Source organism: Leiobunum rupestre, chromosome 8 (assembly GCF_980474605.1).
Source record: "Leiobunum rupestre chromosome 8, qqLeiRupe1.1.hap1, whole genome shotgun sequence".
Classification (NCBI taxonomy): domain Eukaryota; kingdom Metazoa; phylum Arthropoda; class Arachnida; order Opiliones; family Sclerosomatidae; genus Leiobunum; species Leiobunum rupestre.
Window position 1 is genome coordinate 4,607,820 of NC_143391.1, and position 23,578 is coordinate 4,631,397.

At 41.6% G+C, this 23,578-nt stretch overlaps 3 protein-coding genes across 4 annotated transcripts in view; all 3 read left to right on the forward strand.

The window, feature by feature from the left end:
* The first annotated feature begins 315 nt into the window (after positions 1–315).
* Positions 316–2,777, forward strand: LOC149932066 (uncharacterized). Its single transcript, XM_090155292.1, has 3 exons — positions 316–1,235; positions 1,377–1,567; positions 1,628–2,777. The coding sequence occupies exons 1-3, from the start codon at positions 1,193–1,195 to the stop codon at positions 2,084–2,086; spliced, it is 693 nt and encodes a 230-aa protein (XP_090011418.1). The 5' UTR covers positions 316–1,192; the 3' UTR covers positions 2,087–2,777.
* A 337-nt stretch (positions 2,778–3,114) lies between these two features.
* Positions 3,115–14,455, forward strand: LOC149932067 (uncharacterized). 2 transcript variants are annotated; one of them, XM_090155291.1, is made up of 7 exons: positions 3,115–4,694; positions 6,811–6,955; positions 7,802–7,855; positions 7,930–7,947; positions 9,093–9,268; positions 10,661–10,956; positions 13,460–14,455. In XM_090155291.1, the coding sequence occupies exons 1-7, from the start codon at positions 4,524–4,526 to the stop codon at positions 13,737–13,739; spliced, it is 1,140 nt and encodes a 379-aa protein (XP_090011417.1). In that variant the 5' UTR covers positions 3,115–4,523; the 3' UTR covers positions 13,740–14,455. The 2 variants fall into 2 exon arrangements, with proteins under 2 accessions (XP_090011417.1, XP_090011416.1); XM_090155290.1 differs by having other exon boundaries at positions 3,116–4,694; positions 7,799–7,855.
* A 477-nt stretch (positions 14,456–14,932) lies between these two features.
* The window catches only part of LOC149932068 (uncharacterized), a 117,529-nt gene continuing 108,883 nt past the window's right edge, over positions 14,933–23,578 (forward strand). Inside the window, exons 1-4 of the mRNA XM_090156106.1 lie at positions 14,933–15,031; positions 15,802–18,888; positions 19,638–19,991; positions 22,685–23,261. Coding sequence (XP_090012232.1) covers positions 15,827–18,888; positions 19,638–19,991; positions 22,685–23,261 — 3,993 coding nt within the window. The 5' untranslated portion in view covers positions 14,933–15,031; positions 15,802–15,826. The remainder of the gene's footprint in view (positions 15,032–15,801; positions 18,889–19,637; positions 19,992–22,684; positions 23,262–23,578) is intronic.

Below are 23,578 nucleotides of genomic sequence, written 5' to 3' on the forward strand. Positions count from 1 at the left end.
GTTATTAGTCCTTAAGGCTACTTAAAAAAATCCTTAGTTCCAAGCGGCACGGTTATTGACTGATTTTCAAATTAATTTTGAGGGTAAAAAGAAGCAGGCTGTTTGTCGAATCAGTTTTAGAAACTAGTGTCATTAAGTCGTTTAAAATTAATTATTTTCGCGTGCTAGTCTACAGAATTTGATTGGTCAGATTTTTTATCACAAGGAAGGTTTTGTGGAAATTCGGATCGAATTTTTCAAATGATTTTGTGGTTGTTTAAAAATGAACACCCGGAACCGTAGCTATAAACTTATGGTACAATAGAGCGAAGATTTGTTTTTAGAAATTCTAATTAAATATTTTCGGCGCGTCAACTTATTCCTCTTTATAGTCAGGGTGGAGTTTGGGTGGTTTGCGGGAAGGAATTTTCCACTCCGCGAACCGCCCGCGTGGATGAGAGGAATTTCGATGAAAGATTAAATTGCCTCCGCTAATTGAAATTTCACACCCAAATTACATAATCGCGGGACCACCAAACGTTTGCCGATCCACGAATTCTCTAAATTAGATTAGCGCCGTTTACTCCAGCCACAAAATTAATGACGTGACGAAGATTTTTTCGCGCGTCACATCGTTCGTTGCTCCAGGTCCAAGATAAACACAATTATCGGAGCTTAATTAAGGGACTATCCTGGTATACTTCGCGGTTATCATCACCCCAGAGGATGAAAATAAAATAAAAAGAGTTGCGAAATAAATTGATTTGAAAGTCGGTTCTGACTCGGGGAGGAAGTTTATATTTAGAGAAAGTATTCTTTCTTATTTCGAGTGTCAGACGCGTTACGGTCCCGGGGACCCGACATTTCCGAGACTGCGGAGCTGAGTGCTCGGGCACGCCTCTTCATCCAAGAGGGGGACGTGTTGAAAGAGGGTGGAGGGATCAGGGCTCCCTCCTCTTCCGAAAATTGGCGCTACACTATTAGAACAAACACACTTGAAAAGTCAAGTCCTCTCCGCACTCCTCCTAGCTTCGTTTCGCTGGCCTTCTTTCGACAGCTCGGACCGACTTTCAACTCCGGGTTGACTCTTTCATCGAAGACATTCGTCTCGGAAGTCGTCGCTGAATTCCACTCCTCGACTTGATAATTGGGGGTTGTGGTCAACTGACAAATGATATGAGCATTTGCGCTGAATACTAATTGTATTGGAAGTATGACGGAGGGCGGTCTTCATTGCGTTGGAGACGATTGGGAAGGTGAGTTCTTCAGTTTTGAGCGATCAAATTTAGAGAAACTCGACAAGGAAACTGATTTTAAACGAACGTGGTTCCAGTTTCATCCATATTCTTGAATGAAAATGCGTATTTGCTAATTTTTTCCGTTTTGTTCCGGCACAGACGAGAAGTCAAAGGATCAAGATCGAGACAGCGATGACGGTGGTAAAGGTAACCGTCGCCGTAGCAGGACTGCCTTTAGCAACGCTCAGCTGGAAGCCCTGGAGAAAATATTCGAAAGGACCCACTACCCCGACGCCTTTGTCCGGGAGGATTTGGCTAAGAAAGTCCATCTCAGTGAAGCCAGAGTGCAGGTTAGTCTTTTGTTTCTAAGAAGTTCGACCAAGGTTCCGTAAACATCCCCTTACCGTCAGGTTTGGTTTCAAAATCGTCGCGCCAAATTCCGGCGTAACGAAAGAAGTTTCCTCAACCAGAAATCGGCGAAAGACGTAGCGCCTCATCTACCATTGACAACAGCCCAGTCCGGTGGTGGTCAGTGCCTTCGTATGGACCCAATTGGAGCGCGCAAAAACGCGTCTGATACGAATTCTTCTCCCGTCCGTGACATCATCTCTCTGTACTCTTCAAACTCGCCTTTGAGCCACGCTATGCATCATTTCGACAATGGTCGATACAACGACGCTTACGGAACCGCCCTTTTGAAAATCGACCACGCAATCAGTCCGAGTCGATCACCGGTACCTCTACCGGCTAATAGTTTACAGGAAGCCCACCGCGCCTCCCATCTGACCCCTTCGTTGTTGTCCGTGGCCGCCCATCATCACCATCACATTTACCCCTTCCAAAATCTCGCTTTCTTACCAAGGTACTGAAAACATTTTCCTAAAATTAGAACTCCACCACTTGGCAAGCTATATAGTTTTGATAGGTTTTCAAGAAGGGACGGACATTCGTCAAAATCACGTACACTCTGCGGAACAAATATTTTAGAAACTCTCGAAAAAGTTGAAAATTATGAAATCTGTGCGTAAATCAATAAGTTCCGAAATCTTGGCAAAAATCAGTTGCAAAATCCCAGAATCTGATCGCAAATCATGTGCAAAATCACGAAATATTGACGAAAATCAGTTACAAAATCCCAGAATCTGATCGCAAATCATGTGCAAAATCACGAAATATTGACGAAAATCAGTTACAAAATCTCGGAATCTAGACGCAAATCATGTGCAAAATCACTAAATATTGACGAAAATCAGTTACAAAATCCCGGAATCTAGACGCAAATCATGTGCCAAATCACGAAATATTGACGAAAATCAGTTACAAAATCCAGGAATCTAGACGCAAATCATTTACAAAATCCCGAAATCTTAGTGAAAATCAGTTAAAAAAATTTCGAAATCAGTGTTAACAAAAAACGTAAATCAACGCCAAAATCGTTTCCGAAAAATCTCACATCGAGATTCAAAACCCCGTATACACAAAATTTGCAAGAGTATGACCCCCTCGTGTTTTGTGGCGTTCATTTAATAGAAGCAATAAAAGTGACCGAAAATATCAAAATATTGTTTTATTTCTAAAGAGAGCGTGATTGTAGCTTTAAGTGAACCCAAATACAGTCTTGTTTTTAATGCGGTAAAGTTGGTACGGCTCAGTTTATCAGAGTAATCTGGCACGCGAGAAGTCCATAAATAGAGGAAAACGAGTTCCAACTACTCAATCGTGTCGGTCCGCGATTTGGCCATTTACGCGTGAAAACTCCGGATATTCATTTGCTTGTTCTAAAATACTTTCTCTTCGCCTATATGTGTTTGGGATTTGATTTTGTACTTCAACTACTTCCTTGCCTATTTTTAGATCGTAAGCGAACTTCTACGTATTGTAAATGATTCTCTTCAATATTATAACGGTATACTTAATCATTATTTTTAATAGCGCGTATTTCCTCCGTGCAGACCACTTAAATCAATATAGCTGTCCTACTAACTTTTGAAGATCTGTCGTATCGATGTGTATATAGATTTTTCCAGCCCACTTTTTTAGTTTGCGGTTCATTGTAACAAATTAGCTAATCAATGTAATTGTTCGATTTATCATCCTCCTTTTTTATTTTAAAATTAAACCCTAAAAATGGAGGACGTACGGAAGAAATCGGGACGGGTGTCAATCGAGTGTCGGCATATTTTCGATTCCATTTTTTTTTCTGCCCAAAACATTTCAACGTGGACTGTCCAAATGTCAATTAAACGAAAACACCGGTAAACAAACAACCCAGGGAAAAGTACAAAATGTCTACTTGACATTTGCAAGTCGGTATTTGGTTCCCATGCCAATGCTCCGTCTCCTAGCAACCGTCGTGACGCAACCCGACTTGGCTAGTCGCAAAAAAGGGCAAACGTCCGACCCCCCCCCACTCGCTGCTATTATAAGGTTTCGTAATAAACCGTAACTATCGTCTGCCCCGAGTCCAGTCGGTCGGGCCGAAGCAGTCGCCAGCTGCCGCGGCCAGTGATTTCGCGTAGGGGAGGGACCGGCTCTAGAAAGCGCTTTCGCGTTTGGCACGATTCCGAGCGTCCGAAAAATGCCGGTAAGCCGACGGGCCTCGGCGCTGGTCAAGTCGACCGTAACGACCTGGGAGACGTACTAGCTATCATCTTCGATTAAATCGAATTTAGAAACAAAATGGGTTAAGTCATGTTGCTCCACCCGACACCAACCGCTTATTAGGTTAAAGGCGATGACCGCTTCCTTTTGAGGTACTTATCAATTTGACACTCTATCTCACTCTACGCGAGAACGAATTCAATTATTTTTTTATACGGAATTATGTCCGTGTTACGCAATAGCCCTCTACCGAGGAACCGGCTCGTGTTTCAGTAAAAAGATGATTTTTTTTTCGTCTTGTCTTCTTTTGGGATAAATATTTTCCGCCTCTATGTCGTAATCTCTTTGGCATCGGCTAAAATTTAAAATCTCATCGAGAAACTAGTTTAACGATAAGGTGTAGATGTAAATTTGTTAGCGTCACCCACACCAGATACGCCTTCGGTTCTGGTTCCGTAATAAAATATTGGATGGGTTGTTTGCCATAAAAACAGACGTTGTACCGATGATTGGAAGTTCGAGCGTAGAAAATAACGATAAGGAGTCGTTCTTAGCCTTCATCCGGCGTGGCCCTAAAAGACGAAGCGTAAACATCAGCCAAATTTAGCGAGATTTACAAACAGGATCTTCACGGCGAACGAGCGACGCGTCAAATTCGCGTAACAAGTTGCGGAAGCGTAGAGACGATTCGCTTTAGTAGAGAAGATGCTTTTGTGGAGCTTTTCTTTGGTCATCTTGACCACCAACTGCCTGGCTGTAGACGTCCGTCCCAAACAGAGCGAACGGTCAGTGAGAATCACCAAACCGGACACCAATAAACCTATTGTATTTCCGACGGACGACGATGGTCCGACAGCAGCCCGAACGGCGTCTCAGGTTGGTCATTAATAACTTTATTTTGATTGTTTAAGACGCGTTTTTTATCGTTATTTTTCCTCCTTTTGGAGGCACTTATAGACGTCGTTTTAAATCCATTACAGCTTACGTCAAAGACACGTGAATGCGTTCACGCTACACGCGATAGACTTACAAAAAATAATATATACTAGCAGAAGAAAATAGGGGGAAGTACGCTTCTAGTCAGCTTTGGAAAGGCGTCACTTTTCACGAATTTTCGCGCCAAAACGGTTTGGCGGGAAATCGCGGATGAATACATCGTTTAAAAAATCAATTTTTCTTAAATAGAACAATTGTAACATAATGTCCTTCTCATTCTCTGCTAATTGAGCTAAGGCGTATTTGCTTTCGTCGTTTATAGCCGAGTTGAATCAAAACAAAAGTGGAACTACTTTTTCAGTTTGGTTTATTATGCGTAAAAAGGCATTTTCGTGGGTCACACGACGACTTCTATGGCTCAAAGCTACAGATACGTACTTCCCCTATTTTCTTCTGATACTAGTTACAATAGTCGGTTCAAGGCGCTGCAAGACGCGAAAATCGGCTTTCATTTTTCTCCGTCCTTCGGGCGAAATAATCTCGCTTGATTTTTATTACGAGGAAAATAGTGTTTTAAATTATTGTTTTTATGAAAGTCGTTTTGAACCTGATCTTTGCGGGACCTCGGGCGGATTAGAAAGTGGTGCACCTTAATGAAACTTAGAACCGGGAACTTTCCATTTAAATGTCGGGAGACGTTATTAGGATAATATAGAGGAGGCACTTGCCATTTTTGCTACTCGCCGAAGTTGATAATATATTTCTTTACGAGAGAAGTATCCAAGTAAAGTATATTCCATTGAGAGCGAATTACGGCTTAAAATAGTCCCCGTGTTAAAATTACATCACGTAAGGATATGTACTAATTTTCAAACCATATTTTCTCGATGTATTAGTTTAAAAACATTATTTCGTCCGCACTATTTTATCTCGCGGATGGTTTTATTTAAAAACACAGAGGGTGCCTGCGAAGGTACGTGTTTCGAGCGAATAGTGAGTGTAGGGAGAAGTAGGGATGCCACTCTCCCTTACATTGTAACCGGGCCATCTGAATTAAAGGCTTTAAAAGTCGCTTAACTGACTTGGGCCTAGGGTGGTGCCTTGAGTAATAGCCTAGCTGATTATTATTATTATTATTATTATTATTATTATTATTATTATTATTATTATTATATAAGAAATTTGTAGAATATCTTCATACATATTTTAAAAAAAATACTATTTATAATTATTCAAAAATTCTAAATGATCTCAAAATTGACACACTAGAAGACTCTCGGAAAAAGGCTGAACTAATTTTTCTTTATAAACTACTAAACAATATAATACCCAGTGAAAAGTTAATTTCAAAACTAAATATATCGGTTTCGGTTCCTCAGTACAATACTAGAACTACAAAAATGTTTAAAACTGAAAAGAGTACTTTGAATCCTATTAATAGAATACAAATAACTGCAAACACCCACTCCAATGAAATAGATTTGTATATCTGTAAAATATCTGAAATCAAAGCTTTGTAAATGTTTGTGAAAATTTCTAAATTTAACAACCAATTGTACCTACCCTAGTTAAATCTTTGATATTTTATCAGCCTCAAGTTTTATATAAATTCAGGTTATAATATATCTGATTTCACTACCGTGATATGTAAATATGTATATCTAAGTAACACGCTGTGTACCAACTAGTTGACACTGTGAAAAGGGTTGTTTTGGAACACATAAAAATTTCATTTCATTTCATTTCATATTAGCAGAAGGGTTAGATGGATACTTATCTCATAAAGGATATATAATATACTTCTGCCACACGTGACGGGAGTTAAGAATGCGCTCTAGCGTGACTCGCGTTTCCGAAATTAAGTATTCTATTGTTATTTGGACAGCAGCGCGGGGCTATTTTTCCTCCGAATAGCGTTAAAAACGAACAGATGGACGATGGTCTATGTAAATAACGCGTCCAGAATCGCCGGACAATTTCCTTTGACCTTCCCACCCGCCTGATAATTGAATCGGGATTCCCCCAGCACTGATTTTACTGGTTTGTTTTTAAACAGCCCTTCGTCGAAGCCATTCCCGAAAGTCTACTGATTCGTATGCGAAACATTCAAACTGCCGATGATTTTATCAAGTTCTTGGGTCCTCCTGCCCAACCCAGTTACGGATCCAATAACCCTCGACCTAATAGTGGTAGCCCAGAAGGTACTACTCATTTAGCTTACCTCGAAGATGGAAATGGTAACTAACTAACCCCTCTAACCACGTACTAGTCACAGTGATTGGCACCAAATTTGATTTAAAAAACAACACATTTCAATTTTATTGAATTTATATTTTTAACCTAGCACTTTTATAAAGTTCACTGTCACCGTATATGGTATGAAGTTATCACGTCCAAATTTTCGAGAATGTTTTATTATAACACTAGCACTAAAGCTTTAATTTTGGGAGTTTCAAGTCTGCATACTTTGCATGACGCTTTTCACCACCCTATAGTTCTGAGAACCTATTGATTTTAAATCGAGCGATAGAACATTTCTTAGAACGTACAACGCCAATTAGGATGAATATCTTCGATATATTAATAGAGATTCATGGTAATTTTTTTTATTAGAATAAGTAAAAAAATAGCCATAAGTATGACTCTTGGGTAAATTTTGTTTATGTTATTATATTGTTTGTATTTTGAAATTGGCTGACCAACACAGGCAAAATAAACCCACAAAGAATAGCAAACTTTTAGATAATGGATTTGCTACAAATTGGTAGGGGGTAATACGAAAATAGATACACGAACTAGGCTGCAAGTGTCATACTTATGATATCAGTAACCATTGAAAGGTTTTACCCCATTATAAACGCTTATCTTTCTCTTCCTAAGAATGGTGACTGTTATTAGCGTCATTGCAACTTTACTGTTCAGCTACACGCTTTTGGGTTTTCATTGCATTTTTTCGCAACTCTGCTCGGGAAAATCCCACATTTTTATTTTTTTACTAACTTAACACTTGTTTTTTTAATGAATCTTTGCGTTCATTCCGGAAGAAGGAGTTCGTATTAACGGAAGTGTCGCCAATGAAACTTCCGGCGGTGTTTACAGCAGTTAGTATCTGTCTTTCTTATTGCCAAAGACTCAGACATTTTGCATATTTTAATGTTTCTTCATTTTATTTCAGGAAAGGGTCTTTCTGGAAGTAAGCTAAAGTTTTATAACGTCATCGGAATGAAAAGTGTCAATTCTACGAATATTTTCAGCCAATTAATCATAAGTCTCGAGTTATGTTCAATAAATATGTCAGTTAACAGTGCCGGCCCGAGGCAAGTTTTAGGATGGAGCGAGATCCGATTATGGCGCCCCCCTTGCTTGCCCCTTATATAAAAATATTTTTTTCCTTCATTTTTCTTCACCACTGAGGCGGCCCCTGAGACTTGGCGCCTGGAGCAACGGCTCCGTTCGCCCTATGGTAGAGCCGACCCTGACAGTTAATACTTATAATTACGGAGAGCTTTATTTGGAATGACGTAGAATTGACGTCATTACCAGAAGGATAAGCTTCTATACCAAAAAAAAACCAAACTTGAATCAAATTAACTTACAACTTTGGCACGAGTCCCTAATACCAAAAGTAGCATGCTACTTTTGCTACTACTTTGAGCGCTAATTAGGCTAGATAGGTCGGAAGTCCACTAGAAATGTGTAGTCATTCTAGAAATGGCCATCAAGAAAGAAGATACAGAACTGACATACTTATGCGATGCATAATTATAAACTTTTGATGAATTGTTTTTAATTTCTAAGACATAAGTTATTTCCATTCGGACTTTAAAGAAGATTTAGTACAAGACGTAGTGTAGAATACCTAATTAGCTGAGTAGGTTTAAGCCTAGGGCCCGCGGATCTTGCCAAAAGATAGGGGCCCGAGACGAGGCTAGAGGAAGCGAGGTCCGTGGGGCCCTAATAGAGGTCAAACCTAGAAGCCCGCGTGGTAGTTAAACCGCTACTGTCAAGAATCTCCATTTTTAGAACAATATAGTTTGAAATTTTTATTCTGAGATGAAAATTTAGTAAAGCTCGAAGACTTCCGAATCCATGGAAGTCATTTGTAAAATGAGGATCTTTATTTCCTTAAGGACGATAAAATTAGCGAATAAGTAGATTAGTCCATTGTGAAAAGGGATAATAAAGCTAAGCCCTAAACAAATTTGAAGAAATTTAAAAACTTACTAATAGCTCGTACCGATGGGTCTTCGAGCAAACAAAAAGACGCGAAACTCGGACCAAATAGATCTTCCATAGGTGGTTCCATTTAACTCTTTATTTCCTTAACGTTGGATCAAGGCTTGGCTCAAGCGGCGGGATGCCAGGTGGAAATGAAAGCCGTCGAGTTGGACAGGCTCTCTGATCCGTCGATCCTGATGTGGCCGTCGTGCACTAGGCTGCCCAGATGTGGGGGTTGTTGCAGCAGTTCACTCTTAGAGTGCGTCCCCACCAAAACGTCCAAGATGGAAATCAACGTAAGCGTCGATTCCTTTGACTATATGTAACATAATTACTCATAAGTATGCCACTGTACCTTTATTCCATTCAAAAATCTTCACTAATGGTTTGTTTCACCACGAACCAGTAAAAAGGTGGACTACGTTAGAGTTTAACCTTTTTATTCATCCTAGTCATTTTGGGAGTCACACTATTGGCTGCTACTAACATACGTATTTAAGCCAATGGAAAACCTCTAAATTGAGAAGGAATTTTTGGTGTCGGAATTTTAGTCAGCCCAATGTAGCTTTATTGAAATTTATAAACTTGCTCGGTTTGTGCGGATGAAGTTAAATAATGAGTAGGTTAGAAAAATAAAAGGTTGGGGAAAATGACCAATAAGTGATCGCTTTCCGAAAATGGAACAAGTCGTCGAAGTGGAATATTCCACCACCGTTATTAAAATCCATATCAAGCCTAGAAGAGTTAAGTCTAGACTCAAAAGAATCTGCAAAGACTCCAACCATGTAGATGCGCCAGAAAAGGCTGAAAAGCCCAACCTGAATTTCAACTATTTTTTCTAATAAACCTGCTTCTTTTATTTGACAATGCAAATTTATTTTAGAACGTGAGTCTCCAAGAACTTCATTAATTTGCAAATTCATTACATTCACAGAACTTGACACTATATTGTAGTTCATTTTAGCTCCTAAGCCTTGGTTGTTCAAACCGGTTTGTTTACTAAAATAATGGCAGTCGGTTTATTAGATGTAGAGCTAATTGTGCGACGGCATAATCCGCATTTGAGATTCGATGACGTCAAATATTATATCAAATATTACGTAGGGTACGGATGACGCAATATCTGTGAAACAAACCGTTAGTAAAGAAATAGAGATAGTTGCATACTTATTAGTAATAATGTTACATATGCTTTGACCCTTTAGTGCATTACAAACCTCGTTGACACCCGAGACAATTATCGACCTGATTATTAAGTACACACGGTCGCCGCGAGCGAATTTGGCGCTGTGTGTAACTTTCAGGTAACGATGGTGAGGAATCTCCTTCGCCAGCTAATTTTTGCTTGTAACAAATGTCTATTCGTAGTTTGCTCGTGGTTTTTAACTCGTTTCCGTTGCCAAGGTGTCGAGTTTAAGTCGTCCATGACATTAAGAAACCCATGGTGGTGGTCGTATGGTTATTGGCGTCACAGGATCATGGGTTGTTTTTTCTCGTGTCTGTGCCGTTAAATAATATTGTATGCCTATGACGCAACGAGCAAACACCGAGAGCAAAGAAAAATAGACTATACTAGCTTGTCCTCAGTAGTTGAAGTAAAGCGTTTCGTTTAGTGATACGAGGTTTTTATAGGGCCTTTAAATCAAGACCATACTGTAGCGTTATTCCTTCTACCACTACATACTTAGGTTCTTCAAGCCAAGTACAAAGGAAAATCCGACGGATCTTTCGACGTGATGGGTACGGTAAAGGTCAAAGTTGAGAAGCACGAAAAGTGTCGGTGCCAGTGCGTCCAGAAAGCGGAACATTGCACGAAATTTCAAACCTACCGACCGGAAGAGTGTAAATGCGTGTGCACCAACATTTTATTGATGAAGTCCTGTGTGGACGCCGCCCACGTTTGGGACCCAAAGGACTGCCAGTGCAAATGCAAAGACATTCGCGAATGCTCAACCGGAAATTTCTACAACATGGAAAGTTGCAAGTAAGTGCGTTGTGACGTCAATCGCCACCTGCGCTTTTACGATATTCTGATCGTAATTATAGATATACACGAAAAGTGTTTGCTGCAAAGTTACGCTTACGTTATTGTTATAATTATTTGTATCATAAAGTAACATAATAAGCCTGTACATTTTTTTCCATAGTGATGCTAACAATATCGCGTAAGTTGTTATATTTTGTTTGATACTGACACTCTCGCCCAGCTTTGACTGGGACTCGCAACCGTACTGACAAGGAGACGACCCGAGGTGTTACACACCGATTTCGTTCAAACTCGAGGGATTGGTAGACCGTCATGTAACTTGAAAAATCCTAAAGGGAATTTATTCAATGAGTAACGGTTTTGCCATGGCAACGAAAAATGATTTTGACAACATAAAATGGAAATTTTTCCTATTTAAGCCATACCGGTTCATTTTCACCCATTTGGTTCAAATTGATCAAAATGTAATCAATTTTGATTTTTTTCGTCAATTTTTAATTTTTTTTTATAATCTTTTACAGGTCCAAATCCCATGTTATTTTCAATGGGAAAATTTCCATTTTATGTTGTCAAATCATTTTTCGTTGCCATGGCAAAACCGTTGCCCATTGAATAAATTCCCTTTAGGATTTTTCAAGTTACATGAAGGTCTACCAATCCCCCGAGTTTGAACAAAATCGGTGTGTAACATCTCGGGTCGTCTCCTTGTGAGTGGTATATTATCGTCCTTGGTTTTAGTTTATTTCCTCTTGGGCATATTTAGACACTAGGGCCTCTGCGCTGAAGTAAACACTGATTGCACAATAGCTCGGAATATAAGTTCGGTGATAATTTTTCTTAATTGTTATTGTGTTACTTATGAAATAAACCTAACTGGTCATGACGCAAGATCTGCTTCACCGAGATATTGGAAAAATCTCTCGTTTCCAACCTGTGCATACCAAGTTGCTCAAACCTTTGAGCCGCGTAAGAATCACAGACACAAAGGACATGAGAGGAAGTTTCCTCCTCTGCAAGGCACGCCCTGCACATAGGACTCTCACTAATTTCAATCAGATACAAAAGTCTATTTAGCTGGCAGTGATCTAAGAGTAGACCCATAACCACCAAAGACTATATATACGCTTCGCTAAATAGACTGGCGTGTTCAATGGCTAAACTTGCATACGATAGCAGACACTGGTCAAAATTTGACCGTGCTTCAGCAGTGATACTAGTGGCGCCTCTAACGGCTGGTCAAAGGCTTCTACCGTGTTTCGAAAGTGTTAACAGGTTTCTTGTATGAAGACGCCTGTCTAGTAAGCGAAGCGTATACATCTTGGAGAAGAGAAGTATTCTAGAGTGGAAAATCCCATAGCGGTAATAAGAACGTCCTTTCCCGCCTATTGCTGTTAGAATTACCCAGACTACCCCGGTTTTTGGTCGGACGTCAGCTTTATCTCCCATCATTCTGGCTTGATGACGTCCGACCAAAAAGTACACGATGGGAATTTTACAAAGCCACAGGTGGCGCCCGACTTTTCCACTCCAGAATACTTCTCTCCTCCAAGTATACATGGTCTTTGATAACCACCCTGATACTACTCTTAGAGAGCGAGAGCAACTCTTTTCGTAGAAAGCCCAGGGATAAACCATCCGTCTCAAGCGAAAGCTTGACCTGTCTCTCAGCCAGTGGCGTAGCTGATGGTCCGCAGGGCCCGCGGCGCGGGGAGGCCCCGAGCTTCGGGGGGCCTACTCACCATAAAAAAATTGAAAAGTCGGGCCCCCATTGAGATTTTTGCAAGGGGGCCTCTGAGATCTCATCTACGCCACTGGTGGCTGCGAGCCAGGCCATTGTGTATTGAAATAGCAGGTTCAGCATCCAAGAACCTAGCCTCCTTGGCCATAGTGTCGTCTCTTTCATTACCATGATGCCCTCTATGACCAGGCATCCAATAGAGTTGAGCCCATCTATAATTGGTTACCATGGTAACTACGGAGCCAATTTTTTCGGAGTTCGAGCAGGAAGTGGGTAAACGTGATTGACTACGCTCTAGGCAGCTATTTCTAATCTTTTGTATTATTATAAGTCTATAATAGCGGACAGTCTGTCTTGTGAATAGATCTTAGTAAAACTTTTGCATGTAAAGGATAGAAAGTGTCACACTTATGTAAAATATTATACACTTGTGGTACTATTGACCTTTCTGATGCCCTGGTGTCCGTCATGAACATTCGCTGTCATCTTGGAAAATGGGTGACGAATTTTGGACGAATATCTTAAGACCCTTTGTATGTTATTAGATAGATGCAAAAATTTATTTATTTATATATAGGGAGAATAACTATGTCAGTTTTAGGGAACCAATGAGATACCGGGCTGATTTGATTGACTCGATGGGGAAGGATGAGGGGTATTGTTATCAACATTTAAGGCAGTAGCGTTGGACCTTCGCACATGTCCAACTTATTGATTTAAGGTCCTACAATTCTAATAAACCTTTTCTCTTGTGTTTTTAAGATGCGAAGTGATGCGATTGTCCCGAATTGGTTCTCGCAGATCATCATTAACGATTAAAACGACAACAACTGCGCAGCCTCAGGCTGGGCATTTGGGAGGCGATTTCGGGGCTCCTTTGGCTCACCTCAGCGGCGGAGAGAGGAGCAAATTTGTCAGCGAAACTCACGTGAACATCAAACCGTACGATGCCGAACCGTTTACACTCGCTCAAACCGGAAGAGGAAGAAAAGGGCGCCCATTTGTTAGAGTAGACAATTCTACTTCCGACAAAGTTGGATAACCTCGCGTTTGATTACGAACGCGTAAACTATTAACTTCTCAAACCGTAGTTCGAACAAAAACATTAAATTATTGTAAAGAGAGACAAATGTTATATATAAAATATATCAATATTTTTTAAAACCTTTAGAAACTATACGAATAAATATCAAATTTATTATTGGTAAGGTTCAACTTTTAGCGGGACTAGATAGTGATTTAGAAGAATGTTCGCGTCGTGTAGCCAAAAATTGGTGAAATTTCGGAATGCCGCTGGCAGTGCGGCTTCGCGGAGGAAAATCCAATTTTATTTTTTAAAAAATGCAATCCCACCAGAAAAAAATACAAAACTTTTCGCGAAATCATATTTTTTCTATAAAATAGTCAACACTTTATCAATACTAATGATCCTACTATAAAACCAAAATAATTTAAATACTCTTCGCTCAAGATCTGAGCACTAACGAACTGTTAATTATAAATCTTCAAGTTATTTTTCCTCAGGGTGAAGAGGATTAAACGACGACGTGAAATTTCGTCGTATCGTTAAATCCTCCTTGCTCATTTATTTCTGGATGAAACGTACTGAAATGTGGAAGGTGGGTAGTAAGGTCCTTGGTTCATTTCTTTTCATAATTTTTGCGTTTTTTAAGAGGTACAACATGTTATCTAGATAAAAAATATCCGGGGATTTATTCCACTGTAGTCGAACAAAATAAATCTTTTACTCGTACACAACCTTGTTCTATTTCATTCATTCAATTTTTTTTATCACAATCGATGTTGCTATATACTTGTAATTTCTGTCAGATTGTATAATTATATAATTAGTCTTATCTATAGTATATTGTTCCTAACCGAAAACTACGGTAGAAATTGAGTTACTTATCACCCAAAATAAGTTTATATTCATAAATATTATCACTTACGCCATAATTAATGGTAATTTAAGTGATTTGTAAGCTATAATGTTGCTGAGATTTACTAGATGTCGCGAAAGTAGTAGGACCGAACTAATGGTTAATATTTTATTTCTGTATTTTTAAAATATTTATGAAAATGTTTTTAATAAACGCATTATTTTATTCGTAAAGCTAACTTGTTAAAATTAAACTACTATTCTACCAAACTTTAAAAGGAATGAATAATGTAAATTATCTTTTTTAGTCGATAGAAGGCGCTAGCATCCAAGCGTCTAGCCTCAGTGTCAAAACATGGATTCCTCCGAAAGTCGGTGAATGTTTCGGTCGATTGCGGATTTTTTTTTAACACGTTTTATTTAGTTTGACATGTGCGTGACCATCCTAACATCAGGTACAATATTTTCCGTTATAATTTATTCGTACTAAGTAAGGAATAATGGGTTCTTAGAAAAGAATTATAAGAAATTCTAAGCTGATTAGTCTGACAGGTTAGGCTTACCGCATCCGCTTACAAAGACGACCGTACGTTTATGTCAGCGAAAACAAGGTTGAGAAACCTGTTGCATTTTGTATAATCGTATTATCGTACACGTTTTATAAGAAATAGCGTAATATTATAATTATGGGAATAGTTATCTTGGATTTAATGATAAAAACGAAATGGTATAACCTTCCAAATTTAGTTTTGATATCAAAGTTATTATTGTAATAATGAGCTGATTAATTTGAATTTAGGTTTTTTAAGGGGGGTAAATTCAATTGAAATTTTCTGAAAGTGTAGAGTATGATTATTATTTTTAGATGCTAGAAGGAGTAGCGATTTCAAGTTTTGGTACGAAAACAACGAAGAGTAGGCTTTCCAGCGTTCGAATGTACCCGTACATTTCCCCCTAGAAGCGCTTGGCAGGGGCGCCTTGTCAAAATTAATGCGAGCGCGCGAGTTCATAGAACCACTTGAAGATTTTCCACCCCGGCCCGTTGTAAACGATTTACGGGGGAGGCTTTTTCTGCGTTGCTATGGGAACGGACCGCTCGACCACGCCCCCTTTCTACGAGCGTCGCGAACTTCGCGAAGACAAAATAAAAACATTTTTTACTTATGTTCAGCTTTTGTTAAGACGTTGTATAATGGGTTTACATATTTCCAAACTACCTTTACAGAGGAACGATATAGGAACGAGTCTCTATGACGGAAGAACCTCGGACAGCGTCCAAGTTATCGGTCAAAGCGAGGGCGCGAGAGATCAACTCCCAGTCCCTTCCAATTACCATCCCGTCGACGCCGGTCCCGCGGACTGTAGGGGAGACCGGCCATCCGCAGCACCACCAACTGGTCGAGTCCTCCGCGCGCCTGCACGTGTCGGTTTTCCAGACTGTTCGCGAACTAGGAAGTGGCCTACTTATCGCGAACGGCGCGAGGAGAAAGGACGTTGATGATGTTGGCATCGGGCGCGCCGGGCCGACCTATTCCCATTGGCGAGGGGAGGGGAGGATCAGCAACGGGACGTCAACTTCTCAACAACCACCACCAGCGGCTGGAAATGACGTCGCCTCCCCAGCAGCACCGTCACCGCGAGAAGAAGGAGAAGGAGGTGGCAGAGATGATGGCGGGGTGACTCGATCCGTTTTTAGGACGGCGCGGGGGGAAGCGAGGACCAAAATAACTTCGGAGAGGTTTTGGCGGGACGAAAAAGAGCCCGTTGAGAAAGAAGGGCGACCGATTTTAGAAAGTCGAGACGCGGCTCGTCGTAGTCCGTCGGAAAAAGAAGTAGGCTGCGAGCGAGAAGAAAGCGCGCGGGTTTACCGGATAAACAACGTCGAAACTCGGATTGGGAATGTGTTTCGCAAAGTCGCCGTTTTCGAAGCCTCCAGGTTCGATCGCGAAAATCAACACGTCGATACACTCGTAGGGCTATATCGCAAGGATTCCTTACCGGAACGCTCGCGTAGGCCCGAAGGCCCCGCTCGTCCGCGGTCGCGATCGGCCAGCGTCGATTCCCCGGTCAAGAGATCCCGAAAGAACGTCGCCACCAACCGCGACGGCCACGATGACCCCCTTCTCCCGACGACGATCGAGCGTCCCTGGATAGACGAGAAACGCGTCGAAGGACGTCCGAGTACCTGTACCAGTAGCGATCTTCCGTCCCGCAGCCACGGAAGAGAGAGTCCTTTATCGCGTAGGCACGGATCCAACTCGTCCTCCTCATCCAGATCAGAAGTATCTTCTCCTCCGCGAAACGTCGCCTCTATCTTTAGCCATTCCGACGGAGGCGCCGAGGAGAAAAGTTCCCCCAACGAAAATGGACGACGTCTCGACGAAGACGAAGAAGAAAGAATCGAAAACGGCCCTCACTCGCGTCTCGATGACCTGATCGACTCCTTAGAACGGATTCGCGACGAATTCGAAGTTTTCGTCGACAAATCCGAACCGGACTCTCTGACCAATTCCGTTTGCTCTCCGATCAGCGAAGACCGTTTATCACTCAAGGACAATCCGACTTCGTCTTCGAGTGGGAAAAGTAGTCGGCAGTCGGACGAGCCGGCACCGGCGGCGGACGACGCACAAAGTTCGCGATGTTCCCTCGAGGAGAACGACACTCGATTTAGGGTCAGCGGGTTCAGCGTCGTGTCGGATTCCCTTTTCGACCAGAAAAACTATCGGGACAACGATGACACCGCGGAGGAAGCCCTGAATCGTACAATGGACAGACGTCTAGGCGGAAATAGGTATCGCGTTTACAATAACAACACCAACACCACCACTTCCACAGCCTCTACTACCCCCTCCTACTCGAACAACGGTTTCTATCGGAAACAGTGCGCGCGTTTGGTTCCCCATCTCACGGTCAAGGCCGTCACCAAAGTCCCTCCGCCCCGGCCAGCCATTCTCTACCACCCCGAACCGGAAGAAGAGCCCTATCCCTACGACTATTACGAAGAGGAAGACGACCCTTATTACCCGGAGAGGGCCGTTTACGAGCCACACCACCCGTCTCCGAAACCCAATTCCAGTCGATCCTTAGTCAGAGTCAAACCGGAGTTGCCCGCTTATTTGTCATTGGGGCGTCACAAAGAATCCATCCGCAGGCAGCCCAATTTGCCGCCCGACGTCTCCTACGACAGAGCGTTGGTTCTTCAGGAAGAGAACGAATTAGAAAAGATTCGAGAGATCCTGTCTGGATTGGACTTTTCGAAATATCGCAAGAAACCCGTCAACAGATCGACCAGCGATTGTCCGCCTCAGCTAGAATCTAACCGACAGCCCTACATCCGAAGATCTTTCTCGAGCAACTACCCTTTGTCTCAACCGGAAAAGAGCGTGCTCAAGACCCCCATCACTCGCGTCCCGAACAACGTCGCCCCGGAATACAGCGGTTGGGGGACCAATAAGTTGAAGGAACTGACTCGAAAACTGAAACCCCAAATGGTGTCCACCGCCCCCTCCTCGCCTAATTTAGGTCTGCCCAAACCGACGTCGCCCTTCTCCAAAAAGTTCCCCGTCACCAAGCGCAGTTTCTCCTACTCCAATTTCGACACGGTGCCCGAACAAGGAGGGCCCGTAGAGCCTCTTTCTTTCCGGCAAAACCTCTCGCAGAATTCTCTGGTCAGAGCGACGGCCACTCTGCCCAGACGGAAGCCGGGAATAGCCGGAGGGCTCAATTCCAACTCGCCTTACAGCCTGCTGAACCCGGTCGCCAAGGAACGACATCGGGCCGACTATTTGGACCTGGAAACCAGAGCGTCCGACACCCGCCAACGGAACACCGCCTTGTTCGACTCTCTCGCCAGTTCCAGGCCCAAATTCGTCATTGGCGACTCGGAGGATCGCTCCGAACCAGCGACCCCGGAAGTCACGTCTTCCAACGTCTCGCCTTGGTCCTTGCTGAGAAGACTCCCGAATTCCGGACAGAAAGATGATCGGGAGGAACCGTTATCGGACACTCCGCCCGGGGTCCCGGAGAGGAGGAAACGCAGGAAAGCCTTGGGAACGGGTCCAACTGTTGGTTTCCAAATGACCGACAGAAACTACTCCAAGTCGGACACCGGCAGATCGTTAACGTATCCTCTACAAAATCAAATAACGGCCGCCAAAGAGAGCGCCAATTACGATGGCTCTCGCGTGTCCGGTAGGGTCTATGGTCGCCGACCTACCAGCGACATTTCGACCGGGATCAGCGGCGATGTCTACGGGGATTCGTTTAAAAGCGACGCTTTGGAAGAGCAAATGACCGAAGACTCCTTCGAAAGGTAAATAAGCACGGGCTTAAAAGAAAATTATTCAAATTAATTTAAATCAGTGACGATTTGTTTCTCGATACTATTTCGAAGATGGCGCTACACAGCACTAGGGGGATTTCCCGCTTCTATTTAATAACGGCGCGCGACAAACGCACGGTTGCACGTTCGAATTATCACCTACTTCAATGTATTTATCAACATGTAATTTTTATTGATAATTAAATTTAATGGAGTTTAATTTAAATTTTAGTTTACATTACCGCTACACTCAAATCAAATTAATGATCAATTTGTGAAGAAAACCGGTCGTAAAAACCAGTAATTTAAAAAAAATCAATAACCGTGCGCTGAGCGTGCGTCGCGCGCCGTTATTAAATATAAGCAGGAAAGCTCGCTAGTATTTTGTAGCGCCATCTTCAGCATAGTCGGAGTAAATTAATTTATTTAAATCATTGACATATTTGCTAGTTTATTTGTCCAAGCTTCAATGTATTTATGAAAATATACAAAAGTAATGTTTGTAGCAATGACCATTCAAAGCAAACTAAATTACAAATGTTAATTATATATTTAATTAATTTAAATCTTACCGCTGTACACAAATATTTTATTAATTTGTCGAGAAAATATGTAAAAAAGTTTTAAAATTAATTAAAATAAAAAATCGGACTTATAAATCGGTTTTTACATTTTAAAGAAAAATCCACAACACTGCATTTAATAAAATAATTAAAAATATTTAATTCGTCTCTTGAAAGTGGCTCTATCGAAGATCGTAACAAATCTTTGAAGAAGAAGCACCACAGCGATCCGGGCGGGGAAAAACCGCAACTGACCAGGACCAACAAAGCCGGCCTGTCGGAGTTGATGGCGTCATCCAAGAGCGAACCCTACTTGGGCGATTACTCGCTGGAGGACGAAGAAGATTCCAGGGCCAACGAAGACACACCCTCGGTGAAACCCTCTCGAGTCACTGGCTCCCAAACTCTGCCGCGAAGAGAGGCACCCAACAGGTCCGTCAGCGTCTCCAGTGGTACTTGGACCAAAGGTTCGCATCGAAGATACGGTTCTGACGGCGGAGGACCACCCACTCCTGGAATTTACAGCCAGAAGTAAGTATTGAACTTACTGCCGCTACTTAAAAGACTCAAATGTTAGATTTATACAGAGAACGTTTTGCCATAAGTTTAAAATTATGTATCACATAAGTGTGTCAATTCCGCGTTTTAAAATTTACTGAGAGCCGTTTCTAGAACGACCAGATAATTTTGGTGGACTTCAGACTTTGTCATTAGGCTTCATACGCTCCCCTTTTGGATTTGACGTTAATTTTATCATATTTATATATCATTATTTATATTCTACTACTGGCCACTTATGGAACATAATTATATACTTATGGTTTTGTGTTATGCCATAAGTAACATAATAAAAATAAAGATCACAATTAACTAAATGTTTGCTCGACTAAGTTTTAGAGTAATTGCGCAGCTCAGAGCCCCCAAGTGTCTAAATATTGTGAAAACGAAATACCATAATCCTCAGTTCGATTGCGATAGTGTCAGTGTCGAAGAAAGGTTCGGTGACAAAATTAGCATTAAAACTAGTGTTGTTAATTTTCCGGAAAAATAAAATGCGGAAATTTTTAATCGGAAAAATAAAAAATTGAAACATAAATAACTTTTTAAGGGTTTTTAATGTTTTTAACTTTTTATCGATATAATATGTCTAATAACAGTAAACATACTACAAAACATTAATAATGTTACATTGTTTAATGCTAGTCTAAAGGTTTATTTTTACGTTTAGATTCGAACAAATAAGGCGAAAATGCCACTTTATTTAAATTTGCAAACGATATTAAACTAATCATGGAATCATCGGGAATTTTCCGGAAAATTTTCCGACTTACAACACTAATTAAAACAATTTGGTAGTTTCTTACTTATTCTATGTTACTTATGACTATACCCAGATCGAAACTACGGAATTTTACCCGTACTAATGCACTCTAAAAACGAGACTATTTTTGAAAATCAAATAGCCGTAGGCTTCACGATCAATTTATGAATGTAAATGCATATCCAAAGACCGAGAATCGAAGGTAGGCGTTAATACGGGAAATCGGGAAATTGAGTCCAATTTTAGTTCAGCTCGGACTAACATGGTGGCGCTGCGGTCGATTTCTAACCACCTCTCGTGGCGATAGTTGAGTGGAATTCTTAACAACAGACTATTTAACCTACGCGTTTTCTAGCGCGAGCTAATTGACCCGTCCAATGTCATTATGAAACAAAATTGGTACCAAGAACGTATTTATGTTACTGAGAACGTACGAGTCGATCCGTATAGCACGTATTAGCCTTTTAGGTTTACATAGAGCCACTAAGCGGCGAACGTGATAAGTTCATAAGCTGCTGCACTTTAGTCTGCCAAACAGCCGATTTTCTATTATAATACGCAAGGCTTCCGCTTAGCTGACGAATATCCAGCAGTTTATGAGCTCTTCACGTTAACCGCTACGTGGTTCTATGTAAACTGATATGACTGAAATCGCTATTCAAATTGAAACAGTAACGCCATCCAACGGGGACCTTGATTTTAAAAAATTAGGAATATCACCACAATTTTTGTTATTTATGATGTATTAAAACAATATATCGTAAAATTAATCTACAATTAAAGTCACACGAACTTAATTAATAGTTAAATTTAACTTTTACTTAACTAATGATACGTTTTCTCAAAATATACGAGGAAATGTTATTACGACCGATACTAGATGGCGCTCGCTGTACAATTGGGTAAATGTTGAGTTTTCGTTTGAGAGAGGATCCTACGTAGTTCATGCTAGCGGGAATGGAAATTAGCGTGGTTAGTTCTCAGTAACCTAAATGGTACAAGATTGTGTATCTAATGGTCAATAAAAACCAAAGGCTGAAAAGTACCTGACTTTACATTAACATAAGTAACGTAATCAAATAAGTATGAAACAGAATGAAATACGAGCGAAAACGAGTTCAAATAACTACCTTCAAAAACGAAGGAAATTTTTTTGATAGTCAATTTTAAGTACCTAAGTAAACGTTATTTCCAAGATTCTATTTCCGGTCAGAACTTGTGTTTAGTTTCTCAGGAAAAAAATTTCTGAGCTCCTGAGTAAGAATTCTGACAAACTCTACTGATTGAAATGAGCTTACGTTTAGCGTCTCAAAAGTGATTTTTCATAAATGTAAATAAATACATTCTTAAAGGGAATATAACCTGCAAAGCAATCTTTATGGAAGACCCCTTCAATGTTTCAAATTACCCTGTACAGTGGCGCCAAACATTTCTAACGACAAAAGCAAGAGCGGCCAAAGCCGCAAACGTTGGTGTTTACCCGAGGTTATATTCCCTTTAATATGGTCATTAGCGTAACCGACTATGATTAAAATAATTAGCGTCATACTTACTCTTCTTACGTTACTTATGGTATAATTAAAATATTTTAAAACGGCCTCGAATTCCGCAGAAGTAACCCTAGTCGAATAATTATATTTCCAACGTATTGCGAAAGTGAAATATTTTCGGTGCTATACCGTAGGCTTAGTGTATGTTGGGCCAGTGTCGAATATTTCTGTCCTACGTCTTTTGTTCGCCGTGTTTACGTGGCTCATTTCGGCGGTGGTGGGCGCCTGGCGTCCCCGAAAAGTCTCTTGTAATCGCCTGTTTGGAAAGTTCTACGGTTTCGCGTGCTGACGTAATGCCAATAGCGCTCTTTCTCTTTTCGGCCCGTTATTCACCGTGTTTCATCATCGCGCAGGTTCCCAGACTCGGAATCGGATTCCAAAAGCCCCCAACAACAAAGACGCTACTACAAGAAGCGCCTCAGAGGACCGTACGGCGAAATGCTCGAGGAGGAGATGCGCAAGTACGGGGCCAAGTTGAAGAACCCTCTGGCGGAAGAGAGCCCCGAGACGGCCACCTCGGACCGACCTCCCGGAAGCGCCCTGGAGGTCCGACGCCGGCCAGCGCCACCCGCCAGCGACCAAGTCTCGGACGACCAGGAACTGAAGAGGAGCAATTCCAGCCCGGGTGGCGCCAGCGCCGGCAAGTCGCAAGTCCTCGCCAAAAGGAAGGTCAGCGCCAACATCCCGCTCCTCGGCATCGCGCCTTCCGTCGCGAGTACCGTGTCCTCTTCTCTACTGTCCTTGCCCGGAACCGCCATCGCCTCGTTGACTCACTCCTCGGAACCCAGTTTGGTGCGTCAAGCCAGTTCCGAAAGCGGAGGCTCGGTAGCTAGCGCCACTAGCGGACAATTGTCGAGATGGTCCGGCGGAGAAGACGACAAGTCCACCCACGAAGAGAGTTGGAGAGTCTTGGACGCGGAGAAGTATTCGGTAAGCTCGATTTTTGTTATTTAAAAAAGCTTGGTTTCCAAAGGGGCATTTTTAACAGGCCATCCTTAACTTATCGGTAGAAGCTTAGGTTTTCTGGTATTTGGAAACCTTAGCTTTTAAATCTTTGGCTTTTGCCGAATTGCGCTACGTCGATTTGCGTTTCGTGGGTCAATTTGTGCTTCCTCGATTTGCGTTTTCTGAGGTAATTTGCTTTTCGTGAGGTGATTTGAGCCCCGTCGATTTGCGTTTCGTGGACCAATTTATGCTTTGTCGATTTGCGTTTCGTGAGGCAAGTTGTTCTTCATCGATTTGCTGTT

Excerpts from the sequence above, each read along its gene's own strand:
- LOC149932066 (XM_090155292.1), top strand. The coding sequence starts at position 1,193 with ATGACGGAGGGCGGTCTTCATTGCGTTGGAGACGATTGGGAAG. Across the intron at positions 1,236-1,376 it reads CGTTGGAGACGATTGGGAAG|ACGAGAAGTCAAAGGATCAA; the intron begins GTGAGTTCTTCA and ends GTTCCGGCACAG. Across the intron at positions 1,568-1,627 it reads TCAGTGAAGCCAGAGTGCAG|GTTTGGTTTCAAAATCGTCG; the intron begins GTTAGTCTTTTG and ends CCTTACCGTCAG.
- LOC149932067 (XM_090155290.1), top strand. The coding sequence starts at position 4,524 with ATGCTTTTGTGGAGCTTTTCTTTGGTCATCTTGACCACCAACTGCCTG. Across the intron at positions 4,695-6,810 it reads CAGCCCGAACGGCGTCTCAG|CCCTTCGTCGAAGCCATTCC; the intron begins GTTGGTCATTAA and ends GTTTTTAAACAG. Across the intron at positions 6,956-7,798 it reads TAATAGTGGTAGCCCAGAAG|AAGGAGTTCGTATTAACGGA; the intron begins GTACTACTCATT and ends TCATTCCGGAAG.